At 41.9% G+C, this 19,994-nt stretch overlaps 1 protein-coding gene and 1 pseudogene across 5 annotated transcripts in view; both read left to right on the plus strand.

Annotated features, from left to right (window-relative positions):
* ECPAS (Ecm29 proteasome adaptor and scaffold) overlaps nucleotides 1-19,994 on the plus strand; it is a 94,071-nt gene that overhangs the window by 14,216 nt on the left and 59,861 nt on the right. For all 4 annotated transcript variants that reach the window (XM_084898157.1, XM_084898155.1, XM_084898158.1 and 1 more), the window contains 4 exons: nucleotides 8,745-8,875; nucleotides 12,059-12,175; nucleotides 15,051-15,169; nucleotides 16,095-16,244. In XM_084898157.1, the coding sequence (XP_084754283.1) occupies nucleotides 8,745-8,875; nucleotides 12,059-12,175; nucleotides 15,051-15,169; nucleotides 16,095-16,244 (517 nt within the window). The remainder of the gene's footprint in view (nucleotides 1-8,744; nucleotides 8,876-12,058; nucleotides 12,176-15,050; nucleotides 15,170-16,094; nucleotides 16,245-19,994) is intronic.
* Nucleotides 86-6,960, plus strand: LOC311630210 (phosphatidylinositol-glycan biosynthesis class W protein-like; annotated as a pseudogene). Its single transcript has 3 exons — nucleotides 86-94; nucleotides 6,101-6,317; nucleotides 6,564-6,960. The product of its transcript is annotated as a phosphatidylinositol-glycan biosynthesis class W protein-like (transcript).

Raw genomic sequence — 19,994 nt, forward strand, 5'->3', positions numbered from 1 at the left:
AGGTTGGCTAGTGAAGGGAAAATTGGGCAGTTACATAAGTGGCAGGAGAGATGTAGAAAGGTCTGTGGGAGTTTATAGTGCCAGAATGGGATGTGTAAGTGTGGAACATTTTGGATTTGAGTTGGACTTCGAATAGGGAGGATTTGGATGTGTGGAGATGAAGAGATGGTTGTGAGAGTATTCCTGGTAGAGGGACTGGTTAAGAAAAAGAGTTGGGCCGGGAGAACATACAGTACGCTTAATAAGCTGTTGCAGTTTGGATGTCAATTGAGGAATGAATGGGATGAATGGTTGAGAAAGTCCCTTGAGGCTAGAATCTTAGAAAGGACTTCCTCTCTGATCTGATATTCATCCTAGGCATGTGTTGACTGCTTAATTTTTAATGTATTTTTATAAAAGTACATTTCTTGTCCAGCTGATGTGGCTCAGTGGTTGACCTACAAAAACCAGAGGTCATGGTTAGATTCCTCGACGGGGCACATGCTCAGGTTGCAGGCTCCATCCCTAGTAAGGGGTGTGCAGGAGGCAGGCGATTGGTGATTCTCTCTCATCATTGATATTTCTCTTTTTCTCTCCATCTCCCTTCCTCTCTCCTGAAATCAATTTTTAAAAAAATCTATCCCCCCGCCCCCCAGTTAAGACCTTCCATTAGTACTTGGACCCAGTTGTGAGTTGGCTTAAGCAAAAACAGGGCACTTACTATAAAGGAATCAAGGAGTCTGTGGAAACAGAGGGGCCTGTTCCAAACGAGAGAGGTTTGGAACCAAGGACTGGAAGTCATCCAGTTCTGCCAGCTTCTCTCTGCACCTCTGTGCTGTTATTTCTGCAGACCAGCTTCTCCGATTTTGTGCTCCTTTGGGTAGGCTGAGGATGCCCATGTCATTTCTCTCCTGGCATACTCTTATTAAGTACAGGCACTCAGGGAGGCTGGACTCCTTGGTCCCAAATCTGAACCTGAGGAATGGATGAATTGAGTGGCCACATTGGCTGTGGCCAGGGTACCAAGTCATGTGGTACATAGTTGTCTAGTAAAGCTTAGAATCTCCCCCATATTCTCTGCCTCAACCTTACTATAATGAGCCTACTAGAAAGAACATTGGGTTTGGAGTAGGACTGCCTGAAGTTTGAATCCTAGCCCTGCCACTTAGTACTACTTTTGTAATCAACAAATCCTAAGCTCTCTTTCCTCATCTGTTAAGTTGGAGCTAGTATTACTTCAAAAAATAATTCTTTACAGATAGGTAGGTACTGAGTATTTGGAGGGTAAAGACCTTTCTAAGTTCAACTTACAAGTCTGTGTCTTGTTAGCTTGGACACCTTTGGCAAATCAGATCCGGAGCCCTAGTTTTTCATGCATAAATGCAGACAATAGCTGCCCATCTCACAACGTGTTTTGTTTGAGACTTAAAAGGCCGGTAAAACTGCCTTGTGAGCATAATGTATTTATATATGTGTGAATCAGAGGAAAGTAAATACCATTGGGGAGAATATTTCTTTGTGAAATTGTTCTATTATAGTCTAGTGTATTTCTGTGGTTACTTGACAGATCTTTCTCAAAATAATACTATAGCTTTAGGCCATTAATTGCTTTATGATGCAGTGTGCAGTACTCTAGGCATTTTCAGCTTTCCCTTTTAATCTCACTTACAATTAAGGCTTCTAACTTGATTTTAGTTTAAAATTTATTTTCATAATTCAGAAAAAAATGTTCTTTGTAGAAGATTTTAAAAAAGATTTGAAACCTGTTGCTATCAGTGGAAGTGGAGTTCTTGGGGTGCTATGAGGATAAGAATTTCCTGAGGCCCCTATGAGAGGATGGGGTTTCATGGAAAGCTTAATTGATGATATAAAATTAAAGGGATTCCCCTAAGGTCCTATTTCTGTTCATCTTGTCATGGAAGAAGTCCAATCCTGTCTTCATATGACCAGAATTAAGGCCACTGCCATAGTTTCTGCTCTATGTTCAAGTCTAATCCAGTTCAGCATCTTGTGTTTGAAGTCCCCTTGTCCAGTGTCCCATGGTTCATGGTTAAGGCCACATGACTATACGCCCATAGCCATGTGGCCGTAAGCAGCAAGAGAGAGCAAGAGCAAGAACAAGGGTGCAAACGAGCAAGAGAGAACACAAGAAAGATGTAATTCTTGGGGGTTTTTAACCAGGAGTTTTGATTTTGTACCCTTCTGATGGGTCCACCTTCTAGCCAATTTATTGTTTCTGAGACTAGACTGACAGACAAGCAAGCACCTTCCCTACATCACCTTGACTTCACTGCACATGCATCCACCTCCCCTTTTGTTCAGTCCCTTCTTCCAGTGATTTGCAGGGAATAGACCAATGGTTGGTTCCCTGGGGAGTGTGAAGCTGTAGCTTCCTGAAAACTTCTGAGATGACCATCTAGCCTACATAATAAAAGTAATATGCAAATTAACCATCACTCTGCTACACCCATAAGCCATGCCCACCAGCCAATCAGAGTGAGTATACAAAATAAACCCAACCAAGATGGCTACAGCCACAGAGAGCAGGAGGGAGGCTTGGGTTTCTCTGGCAACAGAAGAAGCCAAGCTTTCTGCCTGCCCTTGCCAGCCTAAGCCTCCACTCAAGGCTACTAAGTTTCAATTATAGAAGGTAAACAAATCCAAACAGAAATGGCTGCCAGGCACAGAGTGAGCAGGAGGCTTGGCTCCGCGCCAGGCTACAGAGTTTCAATTGTAGAAGATAAATAAATTCCAGATACCAGGGCCTCCGCTTGGGCTGGCCTGCAAACGACCACAAGTCCCTCACTCAGGCCGCCCCACGCCCCAAGGGAACCCCCACCCTGATCCAGGACACCCTTCAAGGCGAATCAGCTGGCCCTCACTCTTGCACCAGGCCTCTATCCTATCTAATAAAAGAGTAATATGCAGATTGACCATCACTCCAACACACAATAGCTGCCCCTATGTGTACACAAGATGGCCAGCAGGGGAGGGCAGTTGGGAGGCACCAGGCCTGTAAGGAAGGGCAGTTGAGAGGGACCAGGCCTGCAAGGAAGAGCAGTTGGAAGTGATCAGCCCTGCAGGGGAGGGCGGTTAGGGGTGACCTGGCCGGCAGAGGTGGGAAGTTGGGGGCATACAGTCTGGCAGGGGAGCAGTTAGACATCAATCAGGCTGGGATGGGAGTGGTTAGGGGATGATCAGGCTGGCAGGCAGAAGCAGTTAGGGGCAATCAGGAAGGCAGGCAGGCAAGCAGTTGGGAGCCAGCAGTCCTGGATTGTGAGAGGGATGTCCAACTGCCAGTTTAGGCCTGATCCCTCTGAGGAGTCCCAGATTGGAAAGGGTGCAGGCTGGGCTGAGGGACACCCTGCCCCTTGCCCCATGCACGAATTTCGTGCACTGGGCCTCTAGTATAGATTATAAAAGCTTAAGCGACCATTATAACCGAACAACTGGTCAACCAGTTACTATGATGCACACTGACCACCAAGGGGCAGATACTCATGCAAGAGCTGCCCCCTGGTGGTCAGTGCACTTGCACAGCCAACCTTCCATGGTTCCTCCCCCAGGACCCTGACTGGGGACAGCAGTAGGCCAACCTCCCACAGTCTCTCTCCCTGGTGGGCTGGCACCCCTCCCCCCATTGCTCTTATCACTGGCCAGGTCGAGGGACCCCACCCACGCACAAATTTGTACACCAGGCCTCTAGTGCTTATAATTTTTGGCCTCCCCTTTGCTCTCTTTCTATTATTAATATTAACAGGCTAATTAGGACAATAACACTGTCACCTTGAAACATAACTGTTTTCTCTTTTTAAATCACACAAGTTATTCAATGACATAGAATAAAACAAATAGGCAGAAAAAAAAAAAAAGAAAAAAAGAAAAAGAAAAGAAAAGAATCCCGAAATTCCTTTATATGGGATATTCAATACCTTATAGTCTTTTTCCTATCCTTTTTGACAGTGTATGCTTTTCTTGCATATTTACCAGGGAGTGTTTTTTTTTTTTTTTTTAAATGTATTTTACTGACTTTTTTGCAGAGAGGAAGGGAGAGGGATAGAGAGTTAGAAACATTGATGAGAGAGAAATATCGATCAGCTGCCTCCTGCACACTTCCCACCGGGGATATGCCTGCAACCAAAGTACATTCCCTTGACTGGAACCGAACCCAGGACTCTTCAGTCTGCAGGCCGACGCTCTATCCACCGAGCCAAACCAGTGAGGGCCCAAGGAGTGTTTTGATGTTCAAATTGTCATGAAAAGGTGACATCTCTAAGGAAACTGATTTATTGCTTTTATGAGAGATCTGGAGAGTGAGCGATTTCTGTGGATAGTTTTAATTCTCAGGAATGATTACAAATTTTCAGAAAAATCAGTGGCTAATCCTTAATCTTGGTTGGTTGGTTATTTCTTCCTTGGGCGGGTAGGAGGAGGAAGGTTTCTTCTTTCACTTTAGATAGAGAAACTGAAGAGGTGAGCAATGAGTGTTAGAGAATTATGTAATGAAATTAAATGAGTATATTTATTTTTAGTAGTTTTTTTTGCTACTTGAATGTAATAGTTGACATAATCTAATCTGGATTGTGTTGTTTTGGAATTTAAGAATCTCAGTGGTTTAAAAAATTTTTTTTTAATTGACTTTGGAGAGAGAGGGAGAGAGAGAGAAACATAAATGATGAGAGAGAATCATTAATTGGCTGCCTCCTGCATGCCCCCCATAGGGGATCCAGCCTGCCACCCGAGGCATGTGCCCTGACTGAGAATAGAACTATGATTTCCTGGTTCATGGTTGATGCTCAACCACCGGATCGAACTAGCCGGGTAGAAATCTTTTTTTTTGTGTACAAGTTTCAAAATAAATGTTTTTACTTGAGTTGGGTGATAGTTACATAGTAGGTGTTTATAATAATTCATTAAATATATCGTACATTTTCTAAATGTTTAATTTCACATGGAGAGGATTAAAAAACCCCCACAAAAAGAATAGGTTTCCTATATCCCTCCATGTGCCTCCCCCAAATAAAACAATTCTAGCTAGATTAAGGGTTTGAATGCAGAAAGGAAAATCCTGAGAGCTAGAAGAAAACATATGTGTCAGAGTCTCCAAGACCACCCCAAGGCTCAGTGATTTGCTAGGAGGATTCACGGCACTCAGTTTATAGTTGTACTCGGCTAAGATTTATTATAGGGAAAGGACACAAAGCAAAATCAGCAAAGGAAAAGGTACATGGGGGTGAAGTCCAGAGGAAACCAGGTGCAAGCTTTTCAGAGTCCTCTCCCAGTGGAGTCCCACAGGCCACACATTAATTCCTCCAGCGATGAGTCATGACAACACGTTTGAAATGTTGCCTGCAGACACTCAGTAGAGACTCAGTGCTCTGGGGTTTTATTCGGTGCTCGCCACATTGGCACTTTCTGCCTAACACATACCAAAATTCCAGTTTCCCAAAAGGAAAGCAGGTGTTCAGCATAAACCATATTGTTTGTATAAACAGTTTAGACACAGTGAGTCACTCTTATAAGTTCTGGAAATGAAGGGAACTGTTCTGAAATCCAAGTTTTTAGATGCCAGCTGAGGGCCAGCCTTGGCAAGTGAAGACTTCAATAGCTGTCTCATGCTTGTTATGTTCATTCCTTTCTGCAGAATATAACGTTTTTCATAATCCTGGAGTGAAAAGGGCATTAATTTAAAAAAAAAATATGTTTTTATTGATTTTTAGAGGGGGGAGGGGATAGAGAGATAGAAACATTGATAAGAAAGAAACAGCAAGGATCAGCTGCCTCCTGCATGTTCCTCACTGGGAATTAAGGCCACAACCTGGCCAAGTGCCCTGAATGGGAACCAAACTGGTGGCCTCCTGGTTTATGGGTCAACACTCAATCACAGCCACACCGTCCAGGCGAAAAAGGCATTTTTAAGCATGACTAGGAACTCAGAATCCATAAAAGGAAGGAAAAGAAAGTGCTGTGGAGTCAAAAGGCATTGTAGGAGAAAAGAATTTGTAATGTATGGGATGAAAGGGGGAGATTTTCCAATATCCAGTGCAGAGGGAGCTGGGAGGCCTGACCAATGTAGTCAGCTCTCTGCTGGTGGGGGGCTGCGGCCAGCCAGACATAGCAGAAGAAGAAAAAAAAGTCTCAAAAGCAGATGAAGGAAGCTTTTGTCAGTAACCACAATGGAACCAGCGTGCTGGAAGCTACCCTGGGCTTGTGCTTGTCTGTGTTCTGTATCCTGTGCAGAGGGTTCCTGCTCTCTCTCTCACAGCACTGTGGACTTTCTCGCTTACCTGGAGAATGCAGTTCTTCAGTGACTTTGTTTTCTTTCTTTTTTTTTTTTTTTAAAAAAAATATATTTTATTGATTTTGTACAGAGAGGAAGAGAGAAGGATAGAGAGTTAGAAACATCGATGAGAGAGAGTCATCGATTAGCTGCTTCTTGCACACCCCCTATTGGGGATATGCCCGCAACCAAGGTACATGCCCTTGACCGGAATCGAACCCGGGACCTTTCAGTCCCCAAGCCGACGCTCTATCCATTGAGCCAAACCGGTTTCAGTGACTTTGTTTTCCTAATAGTTTTCCAGTGATCACTTGGACCATTGGTCTCCATTTATCTTCCTTGAGCACCTTGCTGTAATTATGTCTGGGGTAGGGCTATTCTATCAAATATACTGCCGGAGAACTTGTTATGCCAGAATGCCTGTCCAGAAAATCCTTAAGAAATTCTTAAAAATTAGTCTAGAAGCAGAATACATTTCAGCCACTTCTTATTTCTGTGAAATTAACCGTGCATTTACTGCTGTTGCCATTTTGGTTGTGAACTTTCCACTTTTTCCCAGAAGATTTGCCAAAACTGAGCTCTCTGGGACGGGAACAATGGATTTTAGAGTAGGAGGCTTTGTTTTGGGGACTGCAATGGATTTTCTAGAGATTAGGAGAAAATGCATGGAAGGATCCAGATTTTCATTATTTACAAAGTGATTGTACTAGTCACTAGTCTACATAGAAATATAAAGTCTAGTAGAGGCCTGGTGCATGATATTCGTGCACTGGGGAGGAGTGTTCCTCAGCCTGTCCTGTGCCCTCTCACAGTCTGGGACCCCTCACTCCTTATTGCCCACCTGCTCGCTGCTCCTTACTGCTAGGCTCACTGCTCCGTAGTGCTGCCATGGAGGCGGGAGAGGTTCCCGCCACTGCTGCTGTGCTTGCCAGCCATGAGCCCGGCTTCTGGCTGAGCAGGCTTTTACATGTATACCTGAGGGAGCGCACTGACCACCAGGGGACAGCTCCTACATTGAGCGTCTGCCCCTGGTGGTCAGTGCGCATCATAGCAATCGGTCGTTCTGGTCATTCTGCCACAATGGTCGCTTAGGCTTTTATTATATAGAAGATAGACTATCAGGAACATTTCATGAGTATGGAGTTCACTGAAACTTTTTCTTTACCTTATTAGTTGTGAAATTGATAACATCACTGCTTTTAATCCTGCCCCTTCCCCGCCCCCCAATTAATTCTGGATTGTGGCCATCAGCATTACTGTATTACATCAGCTAGCCCTTGAGTGTGCCCTATTGAAAAGATTAATTAAAAAAAAATCTTTATTGTTGAAAGTATTGCATATGTCCTCTTTTTTCCCCAAGTGACCTCTTCTAACCTGCCTCCATCTCCCACCCCAGGCCTTCACCACCTTATTGTCTGTTCCATGGGTTATGCATATATGCACACATGTTCAAAAAGGTTAATTTTGTATGAAACTGACGGCAGTGGCACAAGGGTTGGTTTATTAAGTGCCAACCGAGAGTGAATAATGTCTACCTTGGGATGTGACCCTCTGGGCCTTATTTGTGCTCAATCTCTATGTGTTTACCAACTGTTTAATTATATATATGTGCTGTATTTGCAAGATAAGACTAAAATATTGGTGATCAGTAGGGGTTGGATGTGTGTGTTTGAACTATTAATGAGGAAGAATAAACATTAAATGTGAAGAAAATGGGCTTTTGGCAATCCAGTGTTAACTCTATTTTATTATAAAATTAAGAGTTTCAACTTTTCTATAACTAGTGAGGCTTCATATTTTAATATATCTCTGTTCTTTGTAAAACAAAGCACTGGAAAAGAAACAAAGCCTTGTGACTTGTTAGAATATTAAATTTCAGTATTTTAAAGAAACTTGTGTTTATAGTTGTGACATTGGAAGTTTGGAGGTTGGGAGGAGGGTTTTACTTTCTATTTTGTATCACCTTATACCATTCTCTATTTTTTATTGTATATATTTTATAATATTACATTAAAATATAATGTGAGTTGTGGGGAAAAATGTTATCACCCAATATATATTGTGCCTGGTATCTGATTAAAGTTCTGCCTTGCTCTGCTAGGTAGGTATAGAAGATTTCTTCAAAAATTTTCAAAATCTTGATTAGGCCAGTTGTTATATTTGATGGCAAAAAAATTCTTTCTATATTGAAATTCTTTAGGAAAATGGAATAACTTTGTATGTAGGAGAGAATTTTGTTATTCTTGGCTTTGTTTTCCTTTCTTGTAGATGTTAAAAGACTGGGACAGTTGTAAGAGTGTAACTAGCTAGTAGCCCTTTTCAGTGTCATTCCATAGCTGTGTCAAAAATCATCTACAGATAAGGCTAGATAGTTGAAGTTCTGACTGAAGGATCTGAACTATAATAAATCATTAAGCCATAAAAACAATTACTCTTGGTTGGGTTTGACTTACTAAATTCTCCTTTTTTACTTTTTATATTATAGATCAGCTTGAACGGGTCTTTTTACGACTTGGCCATGCTGAAACAGATGAACAGTTACAGAATATTATATCTAAATTCCTTCCTCCTGTTTTGCTCAAGCTCTCTAGCACCCAAGAAGGAGTACGCAAAAAGGTAAGCATGTTTGGGACAGTTGGGGGAATTAAATGGTGAATAAATGGATATATATTATGAAGTAAATTTTCTTTTCCATTTGAAATCTACGTTCATGATCCTAATTATGGTCTTTCAAAATGGAGACCACCTTACATGATTTAAAAATAGCTTTTGTATGCTTAGCACAGCTGCATTTAGCACCAACTATATACAGTTGGCATTAGTGCCAGATGATATAATTGAGATAATTATTCTGAAATGCATGGAGGCTTAATTTAAAATTCATGCCTTTTTTTTTTTTTTTTAAATTCTCACCCGAGGATATTTTTCCATTGATTTTTAGAGAGAGTGGAGGTGAGAGGGAAAGACAGAAATATTGATGTGAGAGAAACAAATGGATTGGTTGCCTCCTGCATGAACTCCAGTCAGGGCCCAGCTGGGAAGAGCCTGCAACTGAGGTATGAGGTATGTGCCCTTGACCAGAATCAAACCTGGGATCCTTCCATCTGCAGGCCGACGCTCTATCCACTAAGCCAAACTAGCCTTTGATTCCAATATGAAAGTTGGTGGTCATGGGGCAAAAATATTCTTTATTCATTGGCTGACTATGAATGTAATCTTAATTAAAAATTAGCAAAATAAAAAATTTTGAAAGCACGATGTTGTATAGCTCCTGTTTTAGAGTTCTATAAAATCCTGTTACCAAAAGTTGGATAACTGCCACACCAAGATTTTGTTTTTAAAAAAATACTTGCCTGAGGTGCTGAGACCGGTTTGGCTCAATGGATAGAGCGTTGGCTTGGGGACTGAAGGGTCCCGGGTTCGATTCCGGTCAAGGGCATGTACCTTGGTTGCGGGCATATCCCCAGTAGGGGGTGTGCAAGAGGCAGCTGATCGATGACTCTCTCTCATCGATGTTTCTAACTCTCTTATCTCTCTCCCTTCCTCTCTGTACAAAATCAATAAAATATATATTTAAAAAAAAAATAAAAAAATAAAAAATACTTGCCTGAGGATATGTTTATTTGTTTTGAGAGAGAGAGAGAGAGAGAGAAAACATCAATCTATTGCCATCTGTACATGCTCTGATAAGGAATTGAATCTTCAACTTTTTTTGGTGTAGGACGACACTTCAATCAACTGAGCCACCTGGTCAGGGCCAGAGTTTTCCTTTTTAACCTAAATGTTTCATGGAACATTTACCCACTTCATTTTTAAATAGTTTATTAGTCTTGTGGTTGTACTAGACCTTTGAGCCTTTGATCTGGTTTCATCTCTTGGGCTGCTCTGATTGATGGGCAATGGCAATTGGCAATGCCTGTCCTGAGAGGGAATCTGAGATCTGTCCTGACTTGGGTTCATTGGAGAAAGAGTATCTTTAAGAATGTCTGTTATGTTTGCAGGAAGGAGTAGGGCATTCTTGTTATATATTTGACATGCCTGTTGTTAATAGGGCTTTGCTGAGATAAATATGTATTTGATAATGTCACTATTCTATTTAAAACTCTTCTATGGCATTCTATTACACTCAGGATAGCAAAGTATAAAAAGACCTACATGAATTGGTTTGTGCTTATTTATTTAGCCTTATTAGTTTTGTCATTCATTTGGCAGATATTTACTGAGAGCCTTCTGTATGCCAGGTAGTTAGGATATGTTAGTGAATGAAAGAAACATCTAGTTGGGGGATACTGGTATTAAATAATCAGGCATAGAGTATCTAGTTGTAAACTGTTAAAATGGAATAGGTTTCTATGCAAGAATATATTTGGGGCATAAGGTACACCTCTGTAGGTGTGTGTGTGGGCAGTAGCCAGCAGAGAGATGAGGGAGACCATTAAAGACAGAGGGCCCTGTGCAGAGGCTCTGAGCTGAAGCAGAGTGTGAAGCCTTCAGGGAGCTGAGGAAGGCCACACCGAAGCACCCAGTGCACAAGAGGGCAGGCACCAGGGATTCCAGTGGCAGCGTTTGAAAGGTCATGGGTAAATTATGAGATTTTGAAATCAGTGAAACTAAGAATTTGTATTGATCTTGTCCTTTTTCTCTGAAGTCCTTGATCTGGCAGGTATTTTCTCTTCTGGAAACCCAATGTGTTTTTCTCTTGTACATTCCCCCCTCCCTCCCCTCCCCGCCCTCCCTCCCTCCCTCCCTCTCTTTTTGTAGTATTCATGGTATGTCTTAGTTTGGGTAACAAAATACCATAGGCTAGGTGACTTACACAACAAACATTTGTTTTTCACAATTCTGGAGGATAGAAGTCTGAGATCAGGATGCCAGTATGGTCAGTTTCTTCGTGTATGAACTCTTCATGGTTTATAGAAGGTGGCTTCTTGCTGTATCCTCACATAGCAAAGAGAGAGGACTCTAATTTCTTTATCTGTTTTTTCGAATATCAACCCCATCATGGAGGCTCAAGCACCATGATTCCGTCCAAACCTAAATACCTCCGCAGATCATCACACTGGGGTTTAGGCTTCAATATACGAATTTTGGGGAGACAGCCATTCAGTCCATGGCATTTTGTGTCTCACTCATTTGTTCACAGGTGTTCTGGGGGACTGTGCCTCAGTAGAGGCCCATCTCAACTTTGAATAACCAAAGGGCAGTGTAAAATCATCAGTAAAATTCTGGTGCATGGAGCTCTGGTTTATGTGGCTCAGTTGGTTGGAACATCATCCTGTACACTAAAAGGTTGTGGGTTTGGTTCTTGGTCAGGGCACATACCCAGGCTTCAGGTTCGATCCCCAGTCAGGGCAGATGTGGGAGGCGGCCAATTGATGTTTCTCTCCCTCTCTCCCTCTCCCTCTCCCTCTTCCTTTCCCCCTCCCCCTCCTCCTCCCCTCCCCCTCCCCTCCCCCTCCCCTCTCCCTCTTCCTCCCCCTCTCCCCCTCCCCCTCTCCCCCTCCCCCTCTCCCTCTCCCTCTCTCCTTCTCGCCCCTTTCCTCTCTCTAAAATCAATAAAAATAAAAAATAAAGCTAACGAAACTACTATTGTAAATAATTCTGATGCATGGATTCTTGGGGGATATTTTATACTTCCTTTCTGGGATGTAAAATTTAATTTTAAAGACAACAAAGTAGCCACTATTTATCAAATAAGTACTATCTGAGAAATTGATTTGTTTTGTATTTCTCAGATAAGTAATGCCTGAGAAATGAATTATGATCAGTAATTTCAATTTATATCTCTCTGTATTTTAGGTAATGGAACTGTTGGTCCATTTGAATAAGCGTATAAAAAGCCGCCCCAAAATACAGCTCCCCATAGAGACACTGTTGGTTCAATACCAGGACCCTGCTGCAGTGTCCTTTGTCACAGTGAGTGTTATCTTGGAATGTTTTCTGATTTACTGTCATTTTCTTTCATAACATTTACTAGATGTCATCAATATATTGGCAACTTAAAATTTTACCATAGACTATTTCTAAATGAAGTATGGGATGTTTTCTTTAATTGACACACCGTTTTACCACTGGGTATTGAGGAACTGTTACCCTTAAGGAAATTGTAGGAACAGGATTGTGCATGGGCTTTTACATTGGGCAAAGGAATGTTGATGAAAAGACTTGTCAGAATTTTGATCTATAAAAGAATGATTTGATTCATAGTAAAAGATTATATGAGGCAAATCGGAATAGAGAGAAGAGAAGGGTTATGTAGCATAGGCATGAATAAAAGATAATATAAGAAGAAAAAAGGGTAAAATGGCAAGAAGAGATACGAATCCAGGCAGCCACCGTGGTTTGGAGTAATGGATGGAGGCAGCTGGGGTGGCTGCGAAGGAGGGATCGAGGCAGCTGCTGTGGCTGCAAAGGCCTACTCTTGCACAAATTTCATGCATCTAGCCTCTAGTCTATATATATAAAGAGGTAATGTGCTAATTGGCCCTAATGGTGTCCCAGTCACGACCATTCAACAGGCTCCACACACACAGGAGCTGCTGGGCAGGGACTTGTGCCACTGGGATATGAGGCTGTCGCCAGGGGCAGCCCCCCCACCCCCCAGTGTAGGCATGTGCAGGCCCTGGTATCAGGACAGGGGTGAGGCCCCAGCAGAGAGCTCTCAGCATTCTTGTGCTAGGGTCTGAAGGTGCAGAGAGGAAGGGAGAGCAGATGGGCAGTTATGGGGTTTAGGCCAGGAGGGGAGAGCAGATAGGCAATTAGGGGGATCAGACAGAGAGCAGTTAGGCAGTTAGGGAGATCAGGCCAGGAAGGGAGAGCAGTTAGGGTCATCAGGCCAACAGAGGAGCAGTTAGGGGTATCAGGCAGGCAGGTGAGCATTTAGGAGCCATTGGTTTTGGATTGCAAGAGGGATCCAGATTGGAGAGGATACAGGCCAGGCTGAGGACCCCCCGCCTTCCCCCTCAACTGGTACATGAATTTCATGCACCAGGCCTCTAGTGTGTGTGTGTGTGTGTGTGTGTGTGTGTGTGTGTGTGTGTGTGTGTATATGTGTATATAAGCCTAAGCAACGGTTACAACCGAACGACCAGAATGACCAGTCGACCATGCACACTGACCACCAGGGGGCAGATGCTCAACGCTTGAGCTACCCCTGGTGGTCAGTGCGGTCCCACAGGGGGGAGCGCTGTTCAGCCAGAAGCCAGGCTCATGGCTGGCAAGTGTACCTGTGGCAGCAGGAGCCTCTCCCACCTACGTGGCAGTGCTACCGAGCCATGGCAGGTGCAGTGAGGCTGGGATGAGCGGCAGGGGAGCTGCGCCTGGCCCTGGCTGGGGCTCCTCTCCAGCTGCCTGCCACTGCGGCACTGCTACATCTCTTGGGGAGATGTTGGACTGCCAGTTTTGGCCTGAAACTGGCAGTACGACATCCCCCCGAGGGGTCCTGGATTGTGAGAGGGTGCAGCCCAGGCTGAGGGACCCCACTCATGCACGAATCCTTGCACTGGGCCTCTAGTATAATGTATTCAGAAAGGTATCCTTTTAAAATGATTACACTGAGGTTGGTAAGAAATATTCCTCTTGAATTGTTGTCTTCATGAAAATTAAATATAAGACAATGTTGTGTGATGACAGGCAATGTTTTTTCACAGGTCCTGTAGTTTCTAGCATTGAGGCAGAATCTAACAGCTGGATTTTAGACCTTTGGAACCACCTACTGGTCCAGACGTCTTGTCTGTGCCTGCTCTGGACATACAGCTCTATTACAGATGCTCCTGTTTTTAAGCTCAAAGGAACATTTTGAGCCAATAAAATTGCCAAAAAGGAATGGCTTTAAAGGAAAGGGATGACTTATTGAGGGGATTAAGAATTAGAAGTTGGCAGTCATAAAATAGTCACAGGGATGTAAAGTACAGCAGAGGGAATATAGTCAATAATATTGTAATTACTGTGTATGGTGCCAAGTGGGTACTTTAGATATTAGGGGGACCACTTTGTAAAGTGTATGATTGTCTAGCCACTATGCTGTACACCTGAAACTAATATAGAAATCTTGATTGTAAACTAAAATTGAAAAAATAAAGGGATAACCTTAAGAAGTCAGTTTTAAAGTGAAGAATCCTTCATAAAAGCAGATCTTTATATTATATTATGTGTAAATCCAGATATGCATTTATGAGTTTGCTTAAAATGAGGCATTCACACGGATTATAGTAATGCAAGCATACTAACACACTCAGCTTCCCTTGGTTCATCACCATTGGTCAGTTGTGAGTGAGGAACTAGAGTACTGTAATATACTAAGGTTGGTTTAATAATAGAGCAGTTGAAAAAGGGCAGCCTAGTTTTACACATGGTCTCTTCTTAGCTTGAAGGGATTAATGCAACAAACTGGTAGATCTGATGCTAATGTGTAGTATGTAGGTTTAGATAGGTCAAATGTTACTTTATTCTTTTCAGTGAAAGTAATTGCATATATGAATACTTTCCCCCAGCTTTATTGAGGCATATTAACAAATAAAATTGTTTATATTTAAAATATACAAGGTGATAACATATGCGCATTGGTTAGGTGTTGCTCCCTCACATGAGGCCCATCTTAAAGCAAGCATTTTGAATATGTGGGGCTGCCATCATCCTGAAATAAAATGGTTGGTTAAACTGAAATAAACGTGATAACATATGGAAGGAGGATGCGATTTCTTTGTTATAACTCCCTAAGTTATCAATATGTTTATGTTGAAATCCTAGATTATTTCCTTCTCACTCACTTGCTTTTCTCGCGTTGCTTTAGAATTTTACTATAATTTATGTTAAGATGGGCTATCCTCGCCTACCAGTGGAAAAACAATGTGAACTGGCCCCTACGCTTCTTACTGCAATGGAAGGGAAGCCTCAGCCACAGCAGGATAGGTACGCTTTCCTCAATTATGTTACCTCAACTCACCATTAATGTTTTGTTGATACTATTATAAAACTTCTTAATGTGAGCATATTGAAAAATGTGCACAGCAAACATTTTTCTCAATCTAAATACGTTTTTTTGGTCAGTGATTTTGAAGCAACTAATTTTCTGTGACTGAAAAATTAGTTATAAAATACTTTTCATCAAAACATGTCTGTCTTGGAGGATGTAACGTTTGAGAGCAGTTTTCTCAAGGGACAGATCACTTGTTTGATCACAGGAATTGGAGAGGTGAAGAGGTTTAGACAACATTCTTCATTTCTAGGCTTAGCCCAGAATTCTGTGTTGTAGATGTGTAGTGGTGAGAATCATCACAAAATTGTGGAGAGAAGAGTTAAATAATGTTTTCAGCTCATTTTTCATGTGTTTTAAGAAAAGAAAAAGGTATTGTGAAAGAAGGAATTATTGAAACTGTGTTACTTAAATTCACATTGGAAATTTTATTATTTCAAATATAGACATGGTGGATTTTTAATTTCTTTAGTTTAGAATAACTTTATTTTAATTAACTGTGGAAAGGAAAAAAAAATTATCAAAAGGACATGTTATAAGTTAAACTTTACCTAAGGTTTAATATAAAATCTCTTGTGTTGACAGATATTAACATTGAGCCATATTATGTACATTTTTTTTTCTGGTGATGAGCCAGATGGGCTAAATGCCAATTAATACTCAATATACTGAACTTTCAATAAGAAGGAAATCTAGGCTAGGCCAGTCCCTAGAATAGGGCTTTGTACGTTAGTGATATTGAAATGAGTGGCTCTTGCTACAATTGCCACTTTTTGTTATGGGATATTTGTTTTGTCTATTATTTCATGTATAAAAACCATGTTTTTTAAGTAGTTGCATTAAATGTGATTGTTTTTTCAGCTTAATGCATCTTTTAATACCAACCCTTTTTCACATGAAATACCCTGTTGAATCATCAAAATCAGCTTCTCCGTTTAATCTTGCTGAGAAACCAAAGACTGTGCAGCTGCTTTTGGACTTCATGCTAGATGTCCTTCTGATGCCTTATGGGTAAGTTAAAGAAATGAAACCAAAACAAAGCAACCTTGCTCATGACTGCTTTACCTGTGTGGAGTTAACTATTCGCATTTCACTTGAAAATGGATGAGTCTCAGTGTTTTGCTGTAGCCCTGACCTCTTCTGAACTCCAGCCCCACTGCTTATTGACCTTGTAAGTGTGGAGTTGCTGTTTGATTTTAGATTCAACCTGTTCAAGCTGAAATTAGTCTTTTCCCATAAAAATAGTTCCTCTTCTTTATTGCCTGTGATGACTATGTGATATGCTGTGATGGTTCTCTTAGCCAAGTAGGCATACAATTATAAATTGGCTCCAGCTTTTCTTTTCCTGGTTGCTACAATGTCAGTTCCACAGTACTGCCTCCCTCTCCTTGATGTATCCTGGGACTATTCTCCTTTGCAGCCATCTAGTATTGGCTCTTTCCAATTCTTGTCATCACTTTCTCACCAGCCACTCTTCAAAACTTTCTACACTGCCATAGTTTCCTGATGTTTAAAACACACCTTAAAACCCTTGGGCTGTGTTTTCCAGTCATACATGCACTCATGTATTCATACACTCTTTTCTTTTTTTAATTCTCACCTGAGGATATGTTTTTATTTATTTTAGATAGAGGGAGAGAGAAACATCGATGTGAGAAACATTGATTGCCTCCCTGACCAGGTATGGAACCCCCATCCTTTTGGTGTATGGGATGATACTGTGATCAACTAAGCCACTCAGCCAAAGCTTCATGCACTCTGATGTGTCCAGGCCTTTCTGTGATTTAAGGAATATGGTTCTTTGCTTAGAATGCTTCCCCGTGAACAAAGGAAGAAAAGAAGAAGAAAATGCTGAAAGAAACAATTCCCAAAAATCTACTTTGAAAAAGCATCTCAAAGTAGCTGAGATGTCAGCTGTGTTTATAAGTAATCACCTACCTATACGCATTGCCATTTTGTGTTTTTATTGCATAGTTGACATGTTCATTTTCTCTAATAGCTTGGGAGCTCCTTGAAGTCAAGAGTGGTCCCTGGCTTGGGGTGGTTCCTGGCTTGGTGCCCTAGTTATGATCTGCTTCAGTTTGTTTTCTAGGTTGTCTTGCTGCCAGATATTTTTCTCAAATACTGGTTTCATTATGTTTCTTTCCTGATTAAAACTACAATATTCACTCTAAACTTGACATGTGGGTCTCCATATTAGTCTAGACATAAGAGTTCATGCTGTATGCCTTCTTTCCTCTCCAGTTTGCTCTCTTCCTACCCCTCTAGTTTAGTTGGCTTTATTTTATTTATTTATTTTTAAAAAATATATTTTATTGATTTTTTTACAGAGAGGAAGGGAGAGGGATAGAGAGTTAGAAACATCAATGAGAGAGAATCATCGACCAGCTGCCTCCTGCACACCTCCTACTGGGGATGTGCCGCAACCAAGGTACATGCCCTTGACCAGAATCGAACCTGGGACCCTTCAGTCTGCAGACCGACGCTCTATCCACTGAGCAAAGCCGGTTTTGGCTAGTTGGCTATATTTTATGGACCTTCAGACACTTCTAATAACCTCTACCTGTCACTTTCATTACCTCTGTCATATCATTTCTTATGTCATCTGAAAACATGTCAGATTGTGACGTGTGTTGTCTTATTGTCTCAACATGCTACAGATGGCAGAGATTCAGTCTTACTTCTCCTGGTGCTCCTCTCTCTTGTATTTAGGATGATATTTTGTACAGTGTTAGCTGTTCAGTAATTATTGATTGATTTACTTATTGCCACCAGTCTTGCTATAATTTAGAAATAAATGAAAATTTCCTTTTATATTTGTTATATCAGGAGGCAGTCAGATTTGGCAGGTGATGATGGCTTTGGTAAATAAACTGTGAAATCCAAATTTGACTTAGTTACATAATGTAACATTTTTCTAACAATTGAGAGTTTGCCTAGTTTGTATAAAAATAGTGATTCCTTAACAGTTTTTTTAAATTTAAAAAGATGAATTTAGGAATTGAATGAATATGGCATGTAAGTAATCCTCATATATAATAAAGAGGTAATATATAAGTTAACCCTACGCTCTCACAAGATGGCTGCCTACTACCAGGCTAGCAGGGTGGTTAGTGAGGGACGAACAAATGACTGAAGAGCAGGCTGTGTGGGGCCACCAGGCCAGCAGGGGGGCAGTTGGGGGCAACCAGGCTAGCGGTGGTGGTGGGGGCGGGGAGGAGGAGCAGTTAGGGGCAGTTGGGGGTGACTAGACTGGTGGGGGGGGGGCAGTTAGGGGTGACCAGGCTGGTGGTGGTGGGCAGTTAGGGGTGACCAGGCTGACAGAGGGGGGCAGTTTGGGTGACCAGGCCAGCACGGGGGGGGGGGGGGGGCGGCAGTTAGGGGCGACCAAGCTGGCAGAGGGGCAGTTGGAGGCGACCAAGTCAATAGGGGGTCAGTAAGGGGTGACCAGGCCAATGGGGGCGGGGTCAGTTATGAGCAACTAGGCCAGTGGGGAGAGTCGGGGGCAGTTGGGGGCAATCAGGCCAACATGCAGGGGCAGTGAGGCGCGATCAGGCTGGCAAGGGAGGGGAGCAGTTAGGGGCGACCAGGAAGGCAGGCAGGCGAGTGATTTGGAGCCAGTGGTCCAGGATTGTGAGAGGGATGTCTGACTGTGAGAGGGATGTCTGACTGTGAGAGGGATGTCTGATTGTGAGAGGGATTGGGTCTTACCTGGTAGTTGGACATCCTCAAAGGGGTCTCAAATTGGAGAGGGGGCAAGCTGGGCTGAAGGGAACCCTCCCCCCACCTGCACGAATTTTGTGCACTGAGCAGCTATTAATAGTATAGTATAATTTACTGTGCCATCAAGCTCTGACCGTTTTCTTTAGTTTTTATTGTGTTAGGGATTTTATTTAGTATTTGGTCTGATAATTTGTTAGCGTATACTTTTAGAGTCTGAAGGAAATTGAATTAATTTTCACATAGAAATTTTATAGATGAGCTATACCAATTCAATTGGATCGAAATGAATTTACCAGAAATCTCGTTTTTAATCTATAGAAGCTAAAAATGAAATAGGATGATAAATTAAATAAATAATAGCTGTGAAGGGCTTTGACTATACATTGGGAAAGCTGATTCTTTTTTCCTTTTTGATCTTTTTTTAATTTATTTTGGGAACATTATGTGCTTGTGTGCTAAGTGGTTTTAGTAGTTTTTGTAATGCAGGGACATAAGGAGTTCAAGGAGAATTGAAGGTGAATTGCAACTTACCAGCAATATAAATGGCTGTTAAAATATTCTCTGCTTTGAGTATAAAGCAATATTTTTTTTTATCCCCTCCCCAAAGTCATCAAAAATTTTTTCTGTGTTTGTCAACTAAAAACTCAAAATGCAACGGGTCCACAGTGCCTCTTAGAATAATAGTTTATAGATTGAGAATGAACAAAAAATATTTTTTTAAAATATATTTTATTGATTTTTTACAGAGAGGAAGGGAGAGAGATAGAAAGCCAGAAACGTCGATGAGAGAGAAACATCAACCAGCTGCCTCTTGCACACCCCCTACTGGGGATGTGCCCGCAACCAATGTACATGCCCCTGACCGGAATTGAACCTGGGACCTTTCAGTCTGCAGACCGACGCTCTACCACTGAGCCAAACCGGTTTCGGCTGAATAAAATATTTATTGTTGGTAACTACTATAGTTTATTTGTAACCAACTTGAACAGATATACTCTAATGGTCCATTTGCTGAAGATGTAGTACCTTTTTTAGATA

Source organism: Pipistrellus hanaki, assembly GCF_964339955.1.
Source record: "Pipistrellus hanaki genome assembly, chromosome: 11".
NCBI lineage: Eukaryota > Metazoa > Chordata > Mammalia > Chiroptera > Vespertilionidae > Pipistrellus > Pipistrellus hanaki.